At 36.2% G+C, this 17,775-nt stretch overlaps 1 protein-coding gene across 1 annotated transcript in view; it reads left to right on the top strand.

Moving 5' to 3' along the window:
- Positions 1-7,569: 7,569 nt before the first annotated feature.
- Positions 7,570-17,775, top strand: part of LOC131068352 (uncharacterized protein At2g38710) — a 29,411-nt gene continuing 19,205 nt past the window's right edge. The window contains exons 1-2 of the mRNA XM_058003541.2: positions 7,570-8,208; positions 11,428-11,547. Of these exons, the coding sequence (XP_057859524.2) occupies positions 8,105-8,208; positions 11,428-11,547 (224 nt within the window). The 5' untranslated portion in view covers positions 7,570-8,104. The remainder of the gene's footprint in view (positions 8,209-11,427; positions 11,548-17,775) is intronic.

Here is a 17,775-nt window from a genome sequence, read left to right as displayed (position 1 = left end):
CTGTTTAGATCTTGCACATCCTTCTCACCCCTCCTCGCTTGTCCGAGTGGGAAAGGGTGGCATTGAAATCCCTCGCTACAATTGTTATGGCCGTCTTAATTTCCTCTGGAGTCTTGGTAATTTCCTCCCAGAGCTGGCACTTATCTATTGTTTTAATAGGGCCATAAACATTGATTAAGAAACCTGAGAAATTAATAGTCTGTGAGCTTACCTTTGCCATCTGCCAGTATCTAGAGCTTAAGACTGCTTCCACTTTCACTAATTGGGAGTTCCACGAGATTCCCAAATCACTTGAAGCCCCCTCTACATCAACAAAAAAACCAAACCACCTCTGTCTAACACCAAGTATCCTAGCCGCCTCTTCACTACCTAACTTTGTTTCCTGAATGCAAATTACCTCTGGTTTTGCCTGATCAAATCCTCTTTTGATCATGCGACGCTTGTCAATGGTAATGCAGCCCCTGACATTCCATGTTAGGAACTTCATTGCTGCCCAGGAGAGAACAAGTCTCTCCCAGATCTAAGAAGTCTGGTATGTCCCTTCATGTTGCCTGCTTCCTCCAACAACTTCTGTCTATTTTTCCTTCCCCTCATACTCCCTTTAGTCGCCTTATTGGGCTTTGATTTGGTCTATTTGGTGGTCCTTGTGTCTGTCTCCCCTAACTCCACAGACATCCCCAACGAATCATCACTCAAGTCATCTTCATCTCCAGATTCCATCTCCATGGATTTCTCATTGTCCTCCTTGGTCGGGGAGACATGAATATCTTTGAATCTGACCGCCTTTAACTCTTCAAACTCTACAACAGTGTCAAAATTCAGGGTCGTCGGTAGCCTCCCCATGAATCCAACCAAAGGTACCTCCCTTACAGTCCTAAGGGGAGGAGGCGGTGAGGAAGGCAAAGGAAATCCCACACTGCCTACCCCATCTTTAGCTTTAAAAACTGGGTCCAACACCGAGATCGATCCAATTGTTGGAGTGAGACTGCCCCTAAGCGCTTCACCACTTTCTGAAATCGTGTGGGTCTCCCCGTCATATCCTGCTAGGAGTGATCCACATGCCGATGCAACCTCCCCTTCAATGCCTTTTAGATTTGCGACATCTAAACCTATTATAGAAACAATGACCAGAGATTGGTCAACCAACTTAGTCTCCATTGCATCTTTGGTGACTTTCGTGGACACTACTAACTGATCCTTTCCAACATCGCATTTTAGGCTTGCCACGCTTGGACAAATAATAAAATTGGTGGCAAGAGCCGATTCTGTGAGCGTGACATCTGGCACGTCCTTTGCAGATTCCGTTGATGCTACCAACTAGTCCTCCAGTGCTCTGTCAGCCCTGCCTTTGCCTTTCTGACCTGCCATACATTCAGACTCCTCTTGCCCCCACTCTTTACAGGACTTACATTTCACCATGATCTCTTCAACTTCTAAATCTTGCCACTAGAAGCCCTCGGGGGAGCGGATTTCAATGGCCTTGGGGAGCAAGGGATGGGGTTTCCTTATTATGCAGATTCGAGCATACATGCATGAGTCCAATTTATCAATGGCTTCATCTGATTTGACGAATCTCCCTAGCTTGTCACTGATTGTCTTGAAAAATTCTTCCTTCCAATACTCATGCGATAAGTTGTACAACCTAATCCATACTAGGATTTCCTCAATGGAGGCTTGCCGGGGATCAAAGTTGGGGATCCGATCTTTAATATAGAACCCTACTCCCTTCATCATAAAAGGCCCATTATACATGATTCTGGTTTTTTCCACTTCTGACCCAGCAATGATTAAGAAAAAGTTGTTAGTTAGGGTTTTGATCTCGAAATGGCTCCCCCATTCCTCATCAACCCATTTCCTTATCTTTGAAAAAGTAGGCCAATCTCCTCCCCACTTCATGAAGAAGGCTCTAGCGCGCAAAACTTGAACCGATTCCTTCCAAGTCGTTGAATCAATACAGATGCTAATGGTTCTCTTCTCCATCGTCGTCGGTGCCTCCACAGTGATGGGTTTCTTAGTAGCTGTTGATTTTTTCTTCCAAAACCGCTCCTCAGTTTGCTTTTTACTCCACTTAGGGAAGTTCAGGATCCTGGAATGGCCCCATTTATTCTTGTCTAGCTCAAAGGAAATGCAGGCATCACCAAAACTGCTCCTATCCCCCCTTCTTTGATCTGAACCATAATGCCGGAACTGGTTAGCATGAGGTGGAAACCAAGGCCGATGGTTGTCAAGACGCCGTGAGCCATTCTCTAGCTCTCGCGTTCGAAATCCGCCGCCACTTGCAAACCCTAACCTCCTCCTCCGCTCCATGTTCTTTCAATAAAGAACCACTTTATATAATTTATATTATTATTATTATTATTATTATTATATAATTCTTTTTACTATTTGAAAAATGTTTTTATTACTTGTTTTCTAAATGAATTTTATTTTAAATTTTAAATTTATTTTATTTTAGATTATAAAATATAGTTTTCAAAAAAAATCTAGATCTAAGATCATAAAACAAAATTAAATGTTTATATAAATTATACATTATTCTATCTACTTCTTAGGTCAACAGTTTAGGCTAATCCAAAAATGTGCAAATCAATGAAATTGGTCTCGGTTATTTCTAAATGAAGGGTTCTTTTAGTTTATATGGTGATTTTTGTAGCTTCGTCAATGAATAAACTTCTTTACATGTATATGAAACTCTCTACATACATAGGATCGAGACTCTCAAATGCATTTACAAGAATCATTGAGATCTCTCATAATGTCTTCCAATAACTTGAGATGAAACTGCCAATGCACATTCAATCTATGGCTTTGATTCAACGATTGTAGATCTAAATAATCAACTTGTCATTAGAATTCAAATTTAACTTCAACTAGAGAATTTATAAACAAATGAAAAAACTATAACTCGAATGTTAGATTGATAGTTATGTACAACATGTTTAATTTGCTTTACAATCGCTTATGATTTGTGGGACCCAAACTACAAAGTGAGGAAGAAAAGAAAGAGACAATATCCTTTGTAGCCAAGATCCCACGTCCACGAGAAGGAAAAATATGACAAATTTCTTGAATTTGTTGTGCCTTGTCAGTAGTTTCAAATGGATTCTTTCATGCAGCTATATTTGTAGAGGAAACGAAAAAAATGGAAAAGAAGAAATAAGTAGAGGAAATGTTGCTAGAGAAGCATAAGGCAGAATATTGAAATAAAACAATTGGTGTACTTAATCAAGGGGAAAATAATGGTATATAGGTAAATATAATTTATTATATATATATATATATATATATTGATTATGTATTTTCTTTTTATATATTAGATTATAATATTACGAGGGAGTGTATATTTCAATTAGAAGTTATTTAATTAAAATATCACAAGAAAATGATCTAATTCATCAAAATTATTCAAGGGTCAAATAAAGATCAATCATACTAAAGAATTAACTCTAATAAAGACATAATAAAAAAAAGTTATAATTCTCACTATTTAAATACAAGTGATTAAACTAAAACCTTTGATAATTAAGACAAGGCATGCACAAAAAGAAAGATAGATCAAGCCCATTTGAAAAGATAACTCCAAATCCCAACCATATAAAAGTGGAGTTGAAATAATTTTTTGTAGGGTCTCTATGGAAAAAGATAGAAAAATATGATTACATACAAATGGGGTCTAGACCGAGCCCACTTGAAAAGATAACTTCATTGTGTAACCAATTTCTACTCTCATCAATCTATATTTGCTACTTAATACATGATGATCTTTGTGGACAATTTTTCTTATCTCCTTACCCCTCTCTCTTTCACTTTCTCTTGCCCCCTCTATCTCTCTTTACCTCTCCCTCTCTCCCTATTATGAACATACCATGACCTTATTGGCAATGGAGCCTCATTATCTTGATTCAGAGTTTTTGCTTTAGTTATGTTTGGATATGTGTAAGTGAATGCGTAGTTCATTTGAAGTTATTACTTCTCCATTAATACCTTTGTTGGATCATATTATGGTTCCCCCTAACAACTATATCCACTAATCAATGTGTATATAAAATATGTGAAATAAAATGTTAAATTTGGAGTAAAGAGGCATGTTCTCTTCAAAAGAACAAGTTGGATATACTTTCATGGCCACTACTTTCCTAAGAGTTGCTTTGATATAAGTAATTTCTAATCTTGATAGATAATAATTCTTCTAATGCATGTGTATCAAAATGCCAATTAACTAGAATTTAGCATACTAAAAACTATGAACATTCATCTCACTACAAAAGGAATCAATTCTAACATCATGGAATTTTATCGCTATCCAATTAAAATGTACAATGCAACATAGTTTACCACTAAAAACTCTTTGGTAAAATTAATTCTATGCTATATGGTATCCATCATATCTACATATCATCCTATACTATGGTCCTTGTCAATGCCCAACTAGAAAGAACTTCACTCATCATTTTTTAGGTAACAAGTAATGAAGCTTTATAACATACAACCCACACTAACTTTAGAGAGCAATCATATAGTCCACATTATCAACTTTAATCTAATGGGTGGCATTTGAATTTGATCTCAAAGTAAACAAATTTTATGAGACCAAATTGTTTGGTAGAATTCCCTAAAGATGTGTTCTCATGGCTTTGTCTTCCATCTAATTATCCCTCTCCCCCCCCCTCTCTCTATCTCTTCCTCTTGTTCTCTTTATATCCCTCTCCATCTACATACCTCTCTCTCTCTCTCTCTCTCTCTCTCTCTCCCCACATCTATATATTTATCTATATATATATCCCTATGTACCTCTCTCTATCTATCACTTCCTATTACTTGTCTCTATCACCCACTATAAAGAGATGTTTTATTTTTTATATTGATGTCTTTTCTTCTCAAAATTAGTTTGTTTATTTATTTATAATAGATTAATAACTGCAGAGGGGCAACACCCTTGTATTAATCAAAATTTGAAAAGTACATAACTGGTTCAGAAAGAGCCAAAAATTAGTTTGTTTATTGTGAATAGATTGAAGCACTCGTTATAAGGAGATTAGTTTGGGTTCATCCCATTAAAAAAAAAAAAAAAAAATTGCTTTGAAAGGGTTTCATAATAATTTTTCGTGTTGTCAATGTTATTCTTTTTGAAATATTCACAACATTTTAAATTTTAAAATGATACAAAAAACTGATTTTGGACTAATCATTTTGACTTCACAAATGAGTAGTATTTATTATTTCTAAAAAGGTTATAAAAATTTGGTCTTTTTTTGACAGGTTGTTATTCTGACATTCTCTACCAGGCCCTTTTATAATGCTTTAAGATAATTTGACTTTTTACATACATCTATGTAAAAGAAAATAATATACATTATGATTCAATAGGAAATCAATACACGAGTTAATTTTTTAGATGTTTTAAGAGTTGAATAAACAAGAAATTAGGTATATCCCTATCTCTCCTTCGCCATCTCTATCTATATCTTATTATCTCTACCTCTCTATCTTATTTACTCCATCTATCCCGCTATATATCTTTATCTCTATATTTCTCTCCCCCCTCCCCCCTCTCTCGCTCTCAATGTATTTTTATCCATTTTTATCTACCATTATCTCCCTATATCTATTTATTCTCTCTCTCAATGTTATTCACTCTATATCTCTCTATTCTCTCTATATCTCACCCTTCTCTCTATCTTTTTCTATCCAATCTTTCTCTACCTTTTTCTCCCTTTCTCTATATCTCTTTCCCTATCCTTCTTTGCCTCTCTATATCTATCTCTCTATTTATATATATCTCTTCCTTTCTCTTCCCGTCTCTCTCTATCTACTCTCCCTCTTCCTCTCTCCTTATTTCTCCCCTATTTATCTCCCTCTCCCCCCCTCTCTCTATATTTTCTTACATCTCTATTTCTTTATCACTCCATCTCTCCTTCTCACTCTACCCTTTTCTCTATATCTATCCATATTTTCATCTAATGTTTCCCTCTCTACCCCCCTATCTCTCTATATATTTATCTCTTCCTCTACCTCTTTCTATCTATTTGTCTCCCTCTTCCTCTCTCACCATATCTCCATCTCTATCTCATGGGGGCTTCACTTAGTGAACCTAAGTTATATCACGTGCATTCATGACATACTAAAGAATCCCCCTATTTTCAAAAAGTATTGCTTTAAATTCATTTTTTGTCACCTCCTCCCAATACACAAATACACTTAAAAACTCTCCAATTTTCACCAAATATTGTATTTTTCATAGCGTGAATTAAAATCCCCCCTATTTTCACTAGATAGGCAATATATTGAGCTCTTTTTTTTTTTTGTATTAAGTATCATAGAATCACAAAGCTCATTTTTTTCGAGCACCAAACTAGAAACAACAATTGGAAGACCAAGGGTCGCAACTTAGAAATCCACTTTAAACAACCAATGGAAGACCAAGAGTCACAACTTAGAATTATACACAAAGGTGTCCCTCATGGGAGTTGAACTTGGGTCTCCACATTGAGAACTCAATGCTTTAACCAACTAAGCTCAACCCCTTGGACTATTGAGCTCTTTTTTTGGGATATTAAACCCCCCAATATTAATGCACGTGATATAATATTGCCTAGCCAGTGAAGCCCCCGTGCTCTACCTCTATCTTCTTCTGTCACCTTTATCTCTAAACATGTCTCCCTCTGTCCATTGATTCCGCACCCCCCCCCCTCTCTCTCTCTCTCTCTCTCTCCTTATATATCTATATCTCTTTACCTCTATATTTGTCTCTCCATATTTTCTTCCATCTCTCCCTCTCTATCTCTCCATCTTTCTCTACCCTCATATCTCTCTCCCTCCCTCTCTCTACCTCTCTCTATATATTGCTTCCTACCTCTATCTTTATATTTATCTCTCTCCCTCTCTCATTATCTCCTTCTCCCTTTCTCTTTATATATTTATCTCTTCTATCTCTATCTATCCCCATCTCCTCTCTCTTTCTTTATCTCTACTTCTCCATATCTATCTTTCTTCTCATTCTACTATTATAAATAGATGAAATTTTTCCTTAATTGACCTTTCATAACATGTCGACGTACTCATTACACATCAGGTGCGATTGCTAGTAGTAAAATTCAGAGTGAGTGGTAGTGGAAAAAAATAAATAAATAAAATTTTTCTTTTTAACTTTTCATCCATTTAAGTGTCACAAACAAGTCAAATTTAATGCTTCTAGTTTTTAATAACATATATTTGTGCATCCATTGTGTGAGTGACTTTTCATTCATTTAAATGTCACAAACACCTCAAATATAAAAAACATGAAGAGCTAAATAAAACTCAAGAAATGTACAAAAGAAAATGTTAAATTAGATGCACAACTAAAACAACTAGAAAAGTATAACTCTAAATAAAAACACCTTAGTTAAAAGCATCTTAGAGGAATAGGTAGCCCCCACTCCTTAAACTGTTTTAATTTTTTTAAGTGATTGATGACGCTTAATTATCTACATTTTTACTAAAAATAAGAGTGAAATGACAAACCAGATTTAATAATTTTAGAACGATTTCCTATTTTTAATGAGCCAAATCCTAGGCAACCATTAGAGAGGGCTCCCAAGCTTGCAAGGGAGGTACACTTGTCTGAGGGGGCAAAGTACACGCTAAAGTCATGGTTGCGAGCAAAGTAATTGAAATTTCATGTCGTGACAAACAGCTCAACTCTGAGAGGGGAGGGTGAGGGTCCCATCAAACCAGACATCTAAATCTGGGCCCATTTCGATGCTGGTCGCTTTTTCATTTTCACCATTAGAGGGATTCCTCTTTACTCTTCTTTCCTCCACCCCACTTCCCCCTATATTTATAATTGGCCTCCGTCAAAATATTTGGTTGGAGTTGGAGAGGAGAATTGTCAGGAAAGCTGTTTTACTTTAGTCGTGTATGATTTATTCTCTGTTCTTCACTAGTATTGGACGGAAGGACGGAGCGTGAAGAAGAAGCCATCACGCTCTCACACCCATGAAATCCAACACAAGCTGCAAATTCTTGACAATCGTTGTGGCTGTGTACATAATTTAGCAATCTATTTGTACAGACATTTATTCATATCCACAATTTAAATTGATTCAAGCGGAGGGGGCTCAAAATGGTGGCTGCAAACGAAGAAATGGCGGTCTACTGCTTCGATACGCTCGTGTCGCATTACACGAGCGAGCTCGTGCCTCCTCCCGCCTTTGACGAAGGCCAACAGTAAGTTTTTTGATTTTGTTTTCTTTCTTAAAATTCTGCCTCTGACCCACTTGTTCCGTTTCTGAGCTTGTATTCCTCTGCGTGCACTTTGAGAGTGGGTTTGTGGTGAGATTCGAACCTTTGTAATCCTGGTCAAAGATATTGGTATTGGGTCTTTGTTTCTAAGCAGTACGTCTCATGCGTTAGACATGAGCTTTGAGCTTATTCCTATCCAGTAAATTGATTTTCTGGGATTTGAGGCTTTTTCCAGTGGAAGTTTTCTATGATATTGAATGTTTTTCGCTCTTTTTGGGGTTCGCTTGAATAAATTCCCCCCTTCAGAGGCATTCTCTGGCTTATATGCCACACCTGGGTGGTATCATGTCTGTCAAAGTTACCGGGGGCATACACCTGGTCTCATCCGTTGGATGCATTGCATCCAGCTTGTTAGAGTGTTATTCTTCCCTATCTGGCTGCTGCCTACTCTGCACCCAGTGTACCGATGCGACATTTTACCAATTTTAAATGCTTTATACAATCTCTTCCTCAGCTTTATATCTGTGATTTTGTTGTAAAATGGATCTACTTGCCGAGCCTTGAGATGAACCTGGTATGCCTTCTGCCATAACAATGCTGTTTTTTTCATTTTACCTCCTGTTGTTCAAATTTTGTGACCCTTGGTCTTCAACCTCATCTCATTCATGAGTGTCATTGGTCAAAGCAAGGGGGCCTTTTTATTCCCATGAAGTTCACGGTACAACCCCTTCTGCAACATGGGTTTCGACAAATCAAGCCTTTACTAATCCAACTACACTAGGAGTGCCTTAGGGTGCAGTCCTATGAAAGGGGGTTGGGTTTCTATTTTTATTGTGAGGTCATTCTTATGGAATTGCAAAAATGCAGGGAGAAAAATAAAATGAATGTTTCCCTGTGAAACTAAAAAGAGGAGTTTCGCATTTGTAGCATATGTGCGTTAAGCTGGTCCTGCGAAGGGGGCTGAAAGTTTCCTCCACCTGTTTTTAAGTCTATAAGGCAGTTTGCAGGACATTAAAAAAAATCTAAAATTTGAAAAAAAATAGGAACACCCTTTAAATATATAGATTATATTTTATCTAAAACTATTCACTTCCACCCGTAATCCTGTCGCTAGAAAAGAATTAAAAAGGATACGGGACCATGAAGTTGGAAAAGGGTCCTAATTTTTCTTAGCAGCACCAGCTGAGAAATTTTTGTTAATCTCACTTCCTTGTGACCATAGGCTTATCTACATAGAGGGAGGTGATGAAAATTGAACTCTGGTGATCATGGCAGAGGTCGGTGGTCAGGAATCTCTTCAATGGGATTTGTTTGTTAACCTTGATTGAACCCAGGTGTTAAAATCCTGGGGGGAATTAGTCAAGTTGCAATTATAACAAGTAAGGTCATAAGGCCGGCCAAATGGATGGTACAGACCCCATGACTCCTAGATTGGCATGCAGCAACATAGCTACGAAATTAGAAGAATAGCATCTCAATGTTGGATGTTCAATTGAAAAAATTTCTTAATGACATGAATTAAGTACTAGGGAATTATTTTTCCCTAGTACTTAATTGTTTACGGTCCAACCATTTTGTGTATATTATGCTACTATGGTTGTGCATGTACACTGAGTTTGTCATCCTTTAGTTGTAACAAATACTGAAGTTTGTTTTCCCTTTTCTCTTTCATCAGTGCCATTGCTTTAACTTCTCTATTTTTTGATTCATCCTTTCCTGATTAGCAATGGTTTCATCCCTTTGTAATGTTTGAGACACATCGTAAGCTTTTTTGTTTGAATGTTAGCAAAGCTCGCAACTTCTTAAAATCATCAATATTTTGCGGTTGGCAGTGTTAGAATGAAATTAATGATTGAGGGGTAGGCACAAACAAAACCATGTCCAATTTGGGCCGAGGAGCAATATTTTTTGTTCGAATAGATTTGTAGGTAGATAACAAAGTTGGAATAAGTAAATTGAAGTGCTGCATGAGTTCGTTATGCTTTTAGATTGTCCATTCATGAAAACAGGTAGGGGCTAGTGAGATGATGTAGCTCTTTGCCTCTTACTACTTGAATGCTCTCTTACTATCATTCTAGGTGCAGGCTTTGCATTTACTCTCTCCATGTTGAGGATTTCCTAGCCCCACTTGCAAGCTAATTGGGTGATAGAGATAGGCATGCATTTTCATCTGAGTCATTGACATCAGATTTTCATTGTTGTTGGGTGTTATGAGAGGTTTGAGCACAACTTGAATGTCCAAGATTAAGGTTGTGTGCAGAAACCTTGTGTTGGAGTAGTTTAATGTCAATTCCTTCACAACAAATGTAGATGTGTATAACTTCAAAGTGGTGCTCTTCGTACTGCTTAGTGAAAAAGGGGATTTGATTGTCATCTAATCAGTTAAGTAAGAGAGTTAACATGTCCCCTGAGTGGGTAATACTGTTATTGAGATGTTAGTTGATAAAAGATCAAATGGAGTAATGGAAAACCAAAGTAAACTTTTGCATCCTGATGTATGATTTGTATATGAAAACATATACTAAAAACATACTTTTTGTCTTTTATTTGGATTACGATGTGTTACAATTTTTTATTCTTAATGACATGGGTATGTTCTTGTGTGAAGCTTGCCTCATGGCCTGATTCCTGTTCAATCTCATTGAAACTTTATTTGCTCTATTTTCCATAAATTTGTTATTTACACACTATCACTACGCCCTCACTTGAGTTTACACGAATATTCTTTTGCATATATCAAATATTTTTAAAAGCAGAAAAATGCAAATAGAATAGGATGTTATTTAAAATACAAGATTCCAAAAAGATTGTTTCAGGGCTGAGAATTGTTTTAGATCATATAAGATGGCACTTTTTTAATAAAAATGGCATCCTGATGTCATGAGTTGATTAGCCATTCAGAATCAATTTATTTGTTTGATCTATTTTATCCGAGAGTTAAATAAATGGGATGGTTTGAATTGAATGCAAGATAGAAGTGCCTATTGGATTGCTTCAAATTGGTTTGTACTTTCAAAAACCAGTTGCCTTCTGAGGCATTTGATATCAGATTATTATTTTGTTGAGTAATTATTTATAAATCATTTTCTGCCTGGGCTATATGCATGGTATTCTAAGTGTTGTCTTTGTTAATTTTTTGCGGGCAACTGTTCCTTTAGTATGATCCTAAGTTCTAACACATGTTGATTTCATGTTTCTTTTCAGTCCATTATTTGTTACTTGGAAAAAAGTTCTAAATGGTGGAGAGCCTCGACTAAGAGGATGCATTGGCACTTTGGAAGCTCGGGGTCTTTTTACTGGATTTAAGGATTATGCACTAACAAGGTGAGTGTTTAGATATGTTCACTTGCATTCTTTCCCTACAATCTTGTGATGTTACTTAAATGTATATATATTATTTATACTAGTAAAAAGAATAAGTGTCATTTTTCATTATGATACAAAAGGTACATACTGTCTTCACTTTACAGAGCAAACTTCAAACTACAACCTGCTTTTCTTATGTACTTTTAGTTCAGAATGCTAATGAATTTTTTTCTAATAAAATGCAAAAATTATTAATAAATTTTACAAGTTTGAGTTATAACTTATAGAGTACTGCCCATTTTATTACCTTTTTTGCCAATAGACAAAAACACAGCATGGGTAAGGGAAAGATATTTAATCATTTAGATGCAATTAAAGATATTTTTAGAATAGGTTGGGCTTGATTATTTAGGAATGAAGCTAAAGTTTATAGAAATAAAAAGTACCAGCTCTTTAAGCAAATATTGACGGATTTAAATCTTTAGTAAGGATAACTTGTATTGATAGTTGATGTAGGGACATTGGCACAACGTTATTTCCTGGCAATAAAAATGTATCCAGTCAGGATGATGGTCTCTCGAGTTTCTAAGTAAGATATTAGATTGAATCCACAACCAATGATTAATCTGTTGACTTGAAATCAAGTTTGGGAGCATATGGGAAAAGTTTGCTGACATGGGTGTGTTACTTCTACAGTTTCATCTTGTCACTGCAAGCTATTGCATGTCAAGCATGCTCGTGACAATTGATGATTATCTTGAATGCTTTTCTCTGTAACATAATTTCCTTCAGCAATGTAATCTGACTTTTAAGACCATGTCTGTAACCGCCAAAGGATACAGAAGTGAGAGTGAGTGTTATCATGGATTATGGTGATCCTGTTCTACTGTGGCCATTTTCAGTTACCCTAATAAACTTGTTTTTTATTTTCCCGATTATATTAAATGAGGGCTGAATTATGAATTGATGTTGTTAAGATACTTTCACAAGTCACAAAATTCCTTGTGGAGACTGGAGCTAGATGTTTCCAAAAAAGGATCTTTGAAGAGCGAATTCTAAGTGTGCCCTTCTGTGGACTCATTTTGAACTTTTTACATAATGAAGACAAATAAAAACCAAAAATTTACCTGAAAATCAGCAGAAAAATCCTTATGCAGTGTTTCAACTTTCTTTCTGCATCCAGTGATCCTTATGTGATAAGCTAAAACTTTCTACAAAGCTAATTTTTTGCCCGTTTTTGTTAGTACCTATGAAGCTATTGATGAGTCTTGATGTGGTCCTGTTAAAGTGGATCAGATTTATATATAGGTCATTTTAATTGGCCTCTGTGAATTTTAAATGTGATAATTATGCACAGTAGTTGTAACTGAAGATCACACAATGTTCTGTATAATATTACAGGTTGCTGATGTATGCACAAAATATCGACTGCTGTAAGTACAATAATATCGACTGCTCCTGTTTTCACCATGATACTGACTGCACTTGTTATCATAACAACTTCGTATATTCAGCATCAAATGGAATAGGGCTGAGATATATATACACTCTTGGTGGTCCACATAGAGTCACGGCTCTATATGGAATTGACATGATTCCACATAGAGTCGTGACTCCTATGTGGAGGAACGACCATTGGTAACCGATGGTAAACATATGCAATGTTTAAACAATTAGTAATCGGTATAATTAGTGACTGATACTATGACTTAACAAACAACTTTTAATCATCACTCTTGACAGTTGATATACAACATAAACAATGCTATGTATAATCCGATTGTCATATAAATGATTATAGAGCAAATCAATCATCATATAATATCGTGATCTATGATCAGAATATGAAAATACTGTGATGTACGATCAAGGGTAAAAATTATCCGACCGTTGCTACATAGTTTTTCAACACTCCCTCTTAGCTAGGGAGGAATTCTTCTATCGTAATAAGTTATATCACCACATTGAGAACACAATAGCTTCATCTATTGTGTGAGAGAAAAATATCACCTCACTGTGATATCAGGAGTTATGGCATATCCATGGATATCATGTCACATGATGTCCACCATAAATCTTTTAATGTAATATCCACCATTATGGCTTGTCCACGGATATCACGTCTCATGATATCCACCATCATGGTATATCTAAAGATATTACTTCATGGCATGTCCACGGATTTCATGTCACATGAAATCCACCATGAGTATCTCTTTATGTAATATCCACCATTATGGCTTATCCATGGATATCATGTCGCATGATATCCACCATTATGGCATATCCATAGATATTACTATAGAGATATAAACCATTATGACATATCCATAGATATCACGTCCCATGATATCCATCATAATGGTATGATCAATCAATATTGTAAGATCGTCACCTTACGATAATGATCAGATGTACAAGTGTTCATTATTGAAAGATCATCACCTCACAATAATGTTCACAGGGGCTCATCAAGCGCTGAACCAAGTTGTCATGGAGTCACACACATGACATCCACCATGAACCATATCAGGGGCTCATCTCTCAAGAAGAAATGCATTAACAAGAGTTTACACATTAAACATCTTTGCTCAAATAGAAGAATACATTAGTATAACATATACCTAAATCAATGATGCTGAGATTTGATCTCAGTTAGGGCTCCATTCTTTACCATACCAAGTTTACCTCAAAAGTACACAAACTTTATTCTGAAGAGAGGCTTGGTGAGAGTGTCTATTGTTTGCTCATTAGTACTAATGTATCTTAATTGAATAGCATACCTTTCCACTTGATCTCCAGATGCCTCGACCTTTCATGAAATACAAGGTTGGAGTCTGCTTCACTCTTGGTGTATTCCAAGCTCGCCAAGTATCCATCTATCCATGATTCTAATGACCTAGGAGTCAGTATAAAGGCCTTCCAACCTATATACATGAGAATCCATCTCATGAAGCATAGTCCTCTGATTGATCACTAGAGAAATCATCTCGACTTAGTCAACTCCCTCTAAATCAATATGACCAAGATTCTCGGATATTAATCAAAGCACATCCTCTTAGCTACTCCCTTTGTCACCGAAGCATCCCCTAACGTCATAAGATCGGGCCTTGCATAAATGCCTCGATAATTTTCTCCAGTGGACTGTTGCACTTCTGCAGCAAAATATCAAGATCTCCACTGAAGTCCTCTGCATATTCCTCCTGAATATCAATCTCTTCATCACAAAGAGAACTTTAAAACAATATAGCCTGAAAAGCAACAAACTGTGATTCTAAAGATGTCCTAAACATAAGGGACAAATTTCTCATAGTAAATTGAAGAAATTTTAAAACACAAGACATCCAAATGCAGTTTGTCATAAGCAAACATCTACTGACAAAGTTGTTTCACAAATAACATGCATAATGTAATTGCAAGAATTAACCAAAAAAAAAACAAAAAAAACTACATATTAAATTTATGAACATTATTCATCCAAAAGAAAACTAATCTCTTTCAAATCAGAATATGAATCCATCTGAATCCTTTTGTGGAGTAGTCTCACCAACATCCGCAATGGAGGCTTGAGGCATAGTCCTGGTTGTGGACATTTCATTGCGTAATGACCATATTTGTCACATCTAAAGCATTGGATTTCTGAAATGTCCTTCCTTCTTTTGTGTGTAGGAGCACCATTTGATTCCTCATCTTTCTTTCTTTTTGAGTGTCCTTTCTTACCCTTCATCTTTGTGGAGTGGGAGGCAAGAACATGAATGTCTTCATTTATGGAGCTTTGGCCAATGCCTCTTATAGTCAATCTAGACTCTTCTTGAATGCAATCTTGCTTTAATCAATCAAACTTCAGAAGTTTTGATCTTGCATTTATCCCTTGAATAAATGCCCTCCCAAGAGGAGGGGAGACCATTTAGTGCCAGCATGGTTAACTCTTTGCTCTCTATTGTGTGACCTATAGTAGTGAGTTGATCTTTCAATTCAGTAATCCTCATGAAGTATGAGGTGATGAATTCGCCTTTTGTCATTTTGACATGGTGGAGCTGTTGCTTTAATGCAAGAGCTCTACTAGTGTTATTTATCTCATACATACTTTCTAATGATTTGAACATATCATAGGCTGTTTCCAATTTTGAAATAATTGGTACAATATGATCTTTCACTGAGTCAACTAACATCTTCATGGCTTTATTGTTCTTTCTCATCCATTGAAGCTTTTCATCTTCTTCTTTTGGTTCCGGTATGGCTTTCTTTACGAATTCATCTAATTCGTTTTCTCTTAAAGCAATCATGATCCTAAACTTCCAAGATACAAAGTTGGAAGCTCCATCAAGTCGATCCTCGAATCTAACACCATTCACCATTTTGATGAATAGAAGGGAGTTGAAGAATTCGAGAATATATAGAGAGTAGTCTTGCCTATATAAATCTGATCTGATCTATTTCTTATGCTGGCTCGGATACCATGTTAAAGTGGATCAGATTTATATATAGGTAATTTTAATTGGCTCCTGTGAATTTTTAATGTAATAATTATGCACAATAGTGACATGATTCCACATAGAGTCGTGACTCCTATGTGGAGGAATGACCATTGGTAACCGATGGTAAACATACGCAATGTTTAAACAATTAGTAATCGGTATAATTAGTGACTGATACTATGACTTAACAAACAACTTTTATTCATCACTCTTGACAATTGATATACAACATAAACAATGCTATGTATAATCCGATTGTCATTTAAATGATTATAGAGCAAATCAATCATCATATAATATCATGATCTATGATCGGAATATGCAAATACAGTGAAGTACGATCAAGGGTAAGTATTATCCGACCGTTGCTACATAGTGTTTCAACAGGTCCTTTATGGATTCTGTGATCTTTATAGCATATGCTTATTTTTTGTCCTGTGTAGCATGAATAATACTGTATTTTTTAAAGCTGTGCAGTCATACTGTGATCTTCGTATCAATTTGAACCAGCTTGCCATTATTAATTTTCAAAATCCATTCCCTAAATGTGTTTTTGATTAGATGTTGTAGCTGTGAGGTATCAAGGGTAAGGGCATCTTCATCTAGTCTCTGCTGTTGGCAATGGCAGGAGCTACTGGCCAGGAATTGTAGCACACCTACCCTCTTCATTGCACTGTGCCAAATTATTGTTGTTCTATATCAATCTCTTCCATCAACAGCAAAAGAGTTTGAATTTCATTGATAAGAAAAGGTGTTTAATATATTCAATATACTATAAAGCTATACACAGATTTCTGTAATATAAATGTTAGTGGCTCCAATCAAGGCCCAGGGAAGCAGCACTGAAAAGCATTTCGTGGTCTGCTCCCTGGAAAATAGTACGGCCCAACTTTCCTCCCACCCACCCACCCTTCATGGGGGCCTGCCCTGCTTCTTTTACAACAACTAATCGCCGGGGTGGGAGCATATTCAGCACATTTAGATCGATACTGGCATATTTTGTATTCTCACTGAATGAGGTTGTCATCTCTTTTCAAATTCAGGGAATTTTTCTGCAGTGAGAGTAATTCACAAGCCAAGTCCTGCAGAGAAGCTTGTGGGTTTTCTCTGCAGGCTCTGTCATTAATCTTACTTTTCTTGCAAACCCCTGGTAAACCACTGACTTTTTCTTTTTTTTGTCATTTTCCAGCTTCAGCAATTAGGTTTTCAATGACTTGAATTGTTTGTTGTTTGGTTGTAAGGATTTATCAGTGGTTGGTTAAAATGGATAAAATAAGAAAAATGATGCATCATGAAGGTTGCTGTGACTTCAAGGCCTTGATTTGGGCCTGGTGGCAGGGGTTCTAGCCTCTGGTCCCTGACTTGCTGCTCCTGGATCCCTGCTCTGGTTTAAAAAGAAAAATATGAAAATTATTTTGACCTGTGCTGGATGGAAAACCACAGTTTTTTTCCTTTATTTAGCTTGAAATAACAAAAATAGCCTTTTTTTTTCTTTTTTGATGAAATTTTCAGTAGATTCTAGTCTCTTGATTAAACCTCGAGTATTTGAATTCTATATATAATTTTGGTTTGGTGATTCAATCTCAATTTTGAGTAATGCTACTATGATCAACATAGATTTGTGTGTTCTGTAAATTCATCTGTATGCGTCTCATGCATTATTGAAGTTTATATTGTCTATTTATGTAATTTTTTATTGGCCAATTTTTTGCAGAGTCCCAAATCTGATGCAAAACTTTGAGGCCTGGGGTGTTGAGTTTTTGCTGAG

This window comes from Cryptomeria japonica, chromosome 11 (assembly GCF_030272615.1).
Source record: "Cryptomeria japonica chromosome 11, Sugi_1.0, whole genome shotgun sequence".
NCBI classification, from domain to species: Eukaryota; Viridiplantae; Streptophyta; class Pinopsida; order Cupressales; family Cupressaceae; genus Cryptomeria; species Cryptomeria japonica.
Note: the sequence above shows the minus strand (reverse complement) of the source record. Positions and strands in the feature narration are given on the sequence as shown.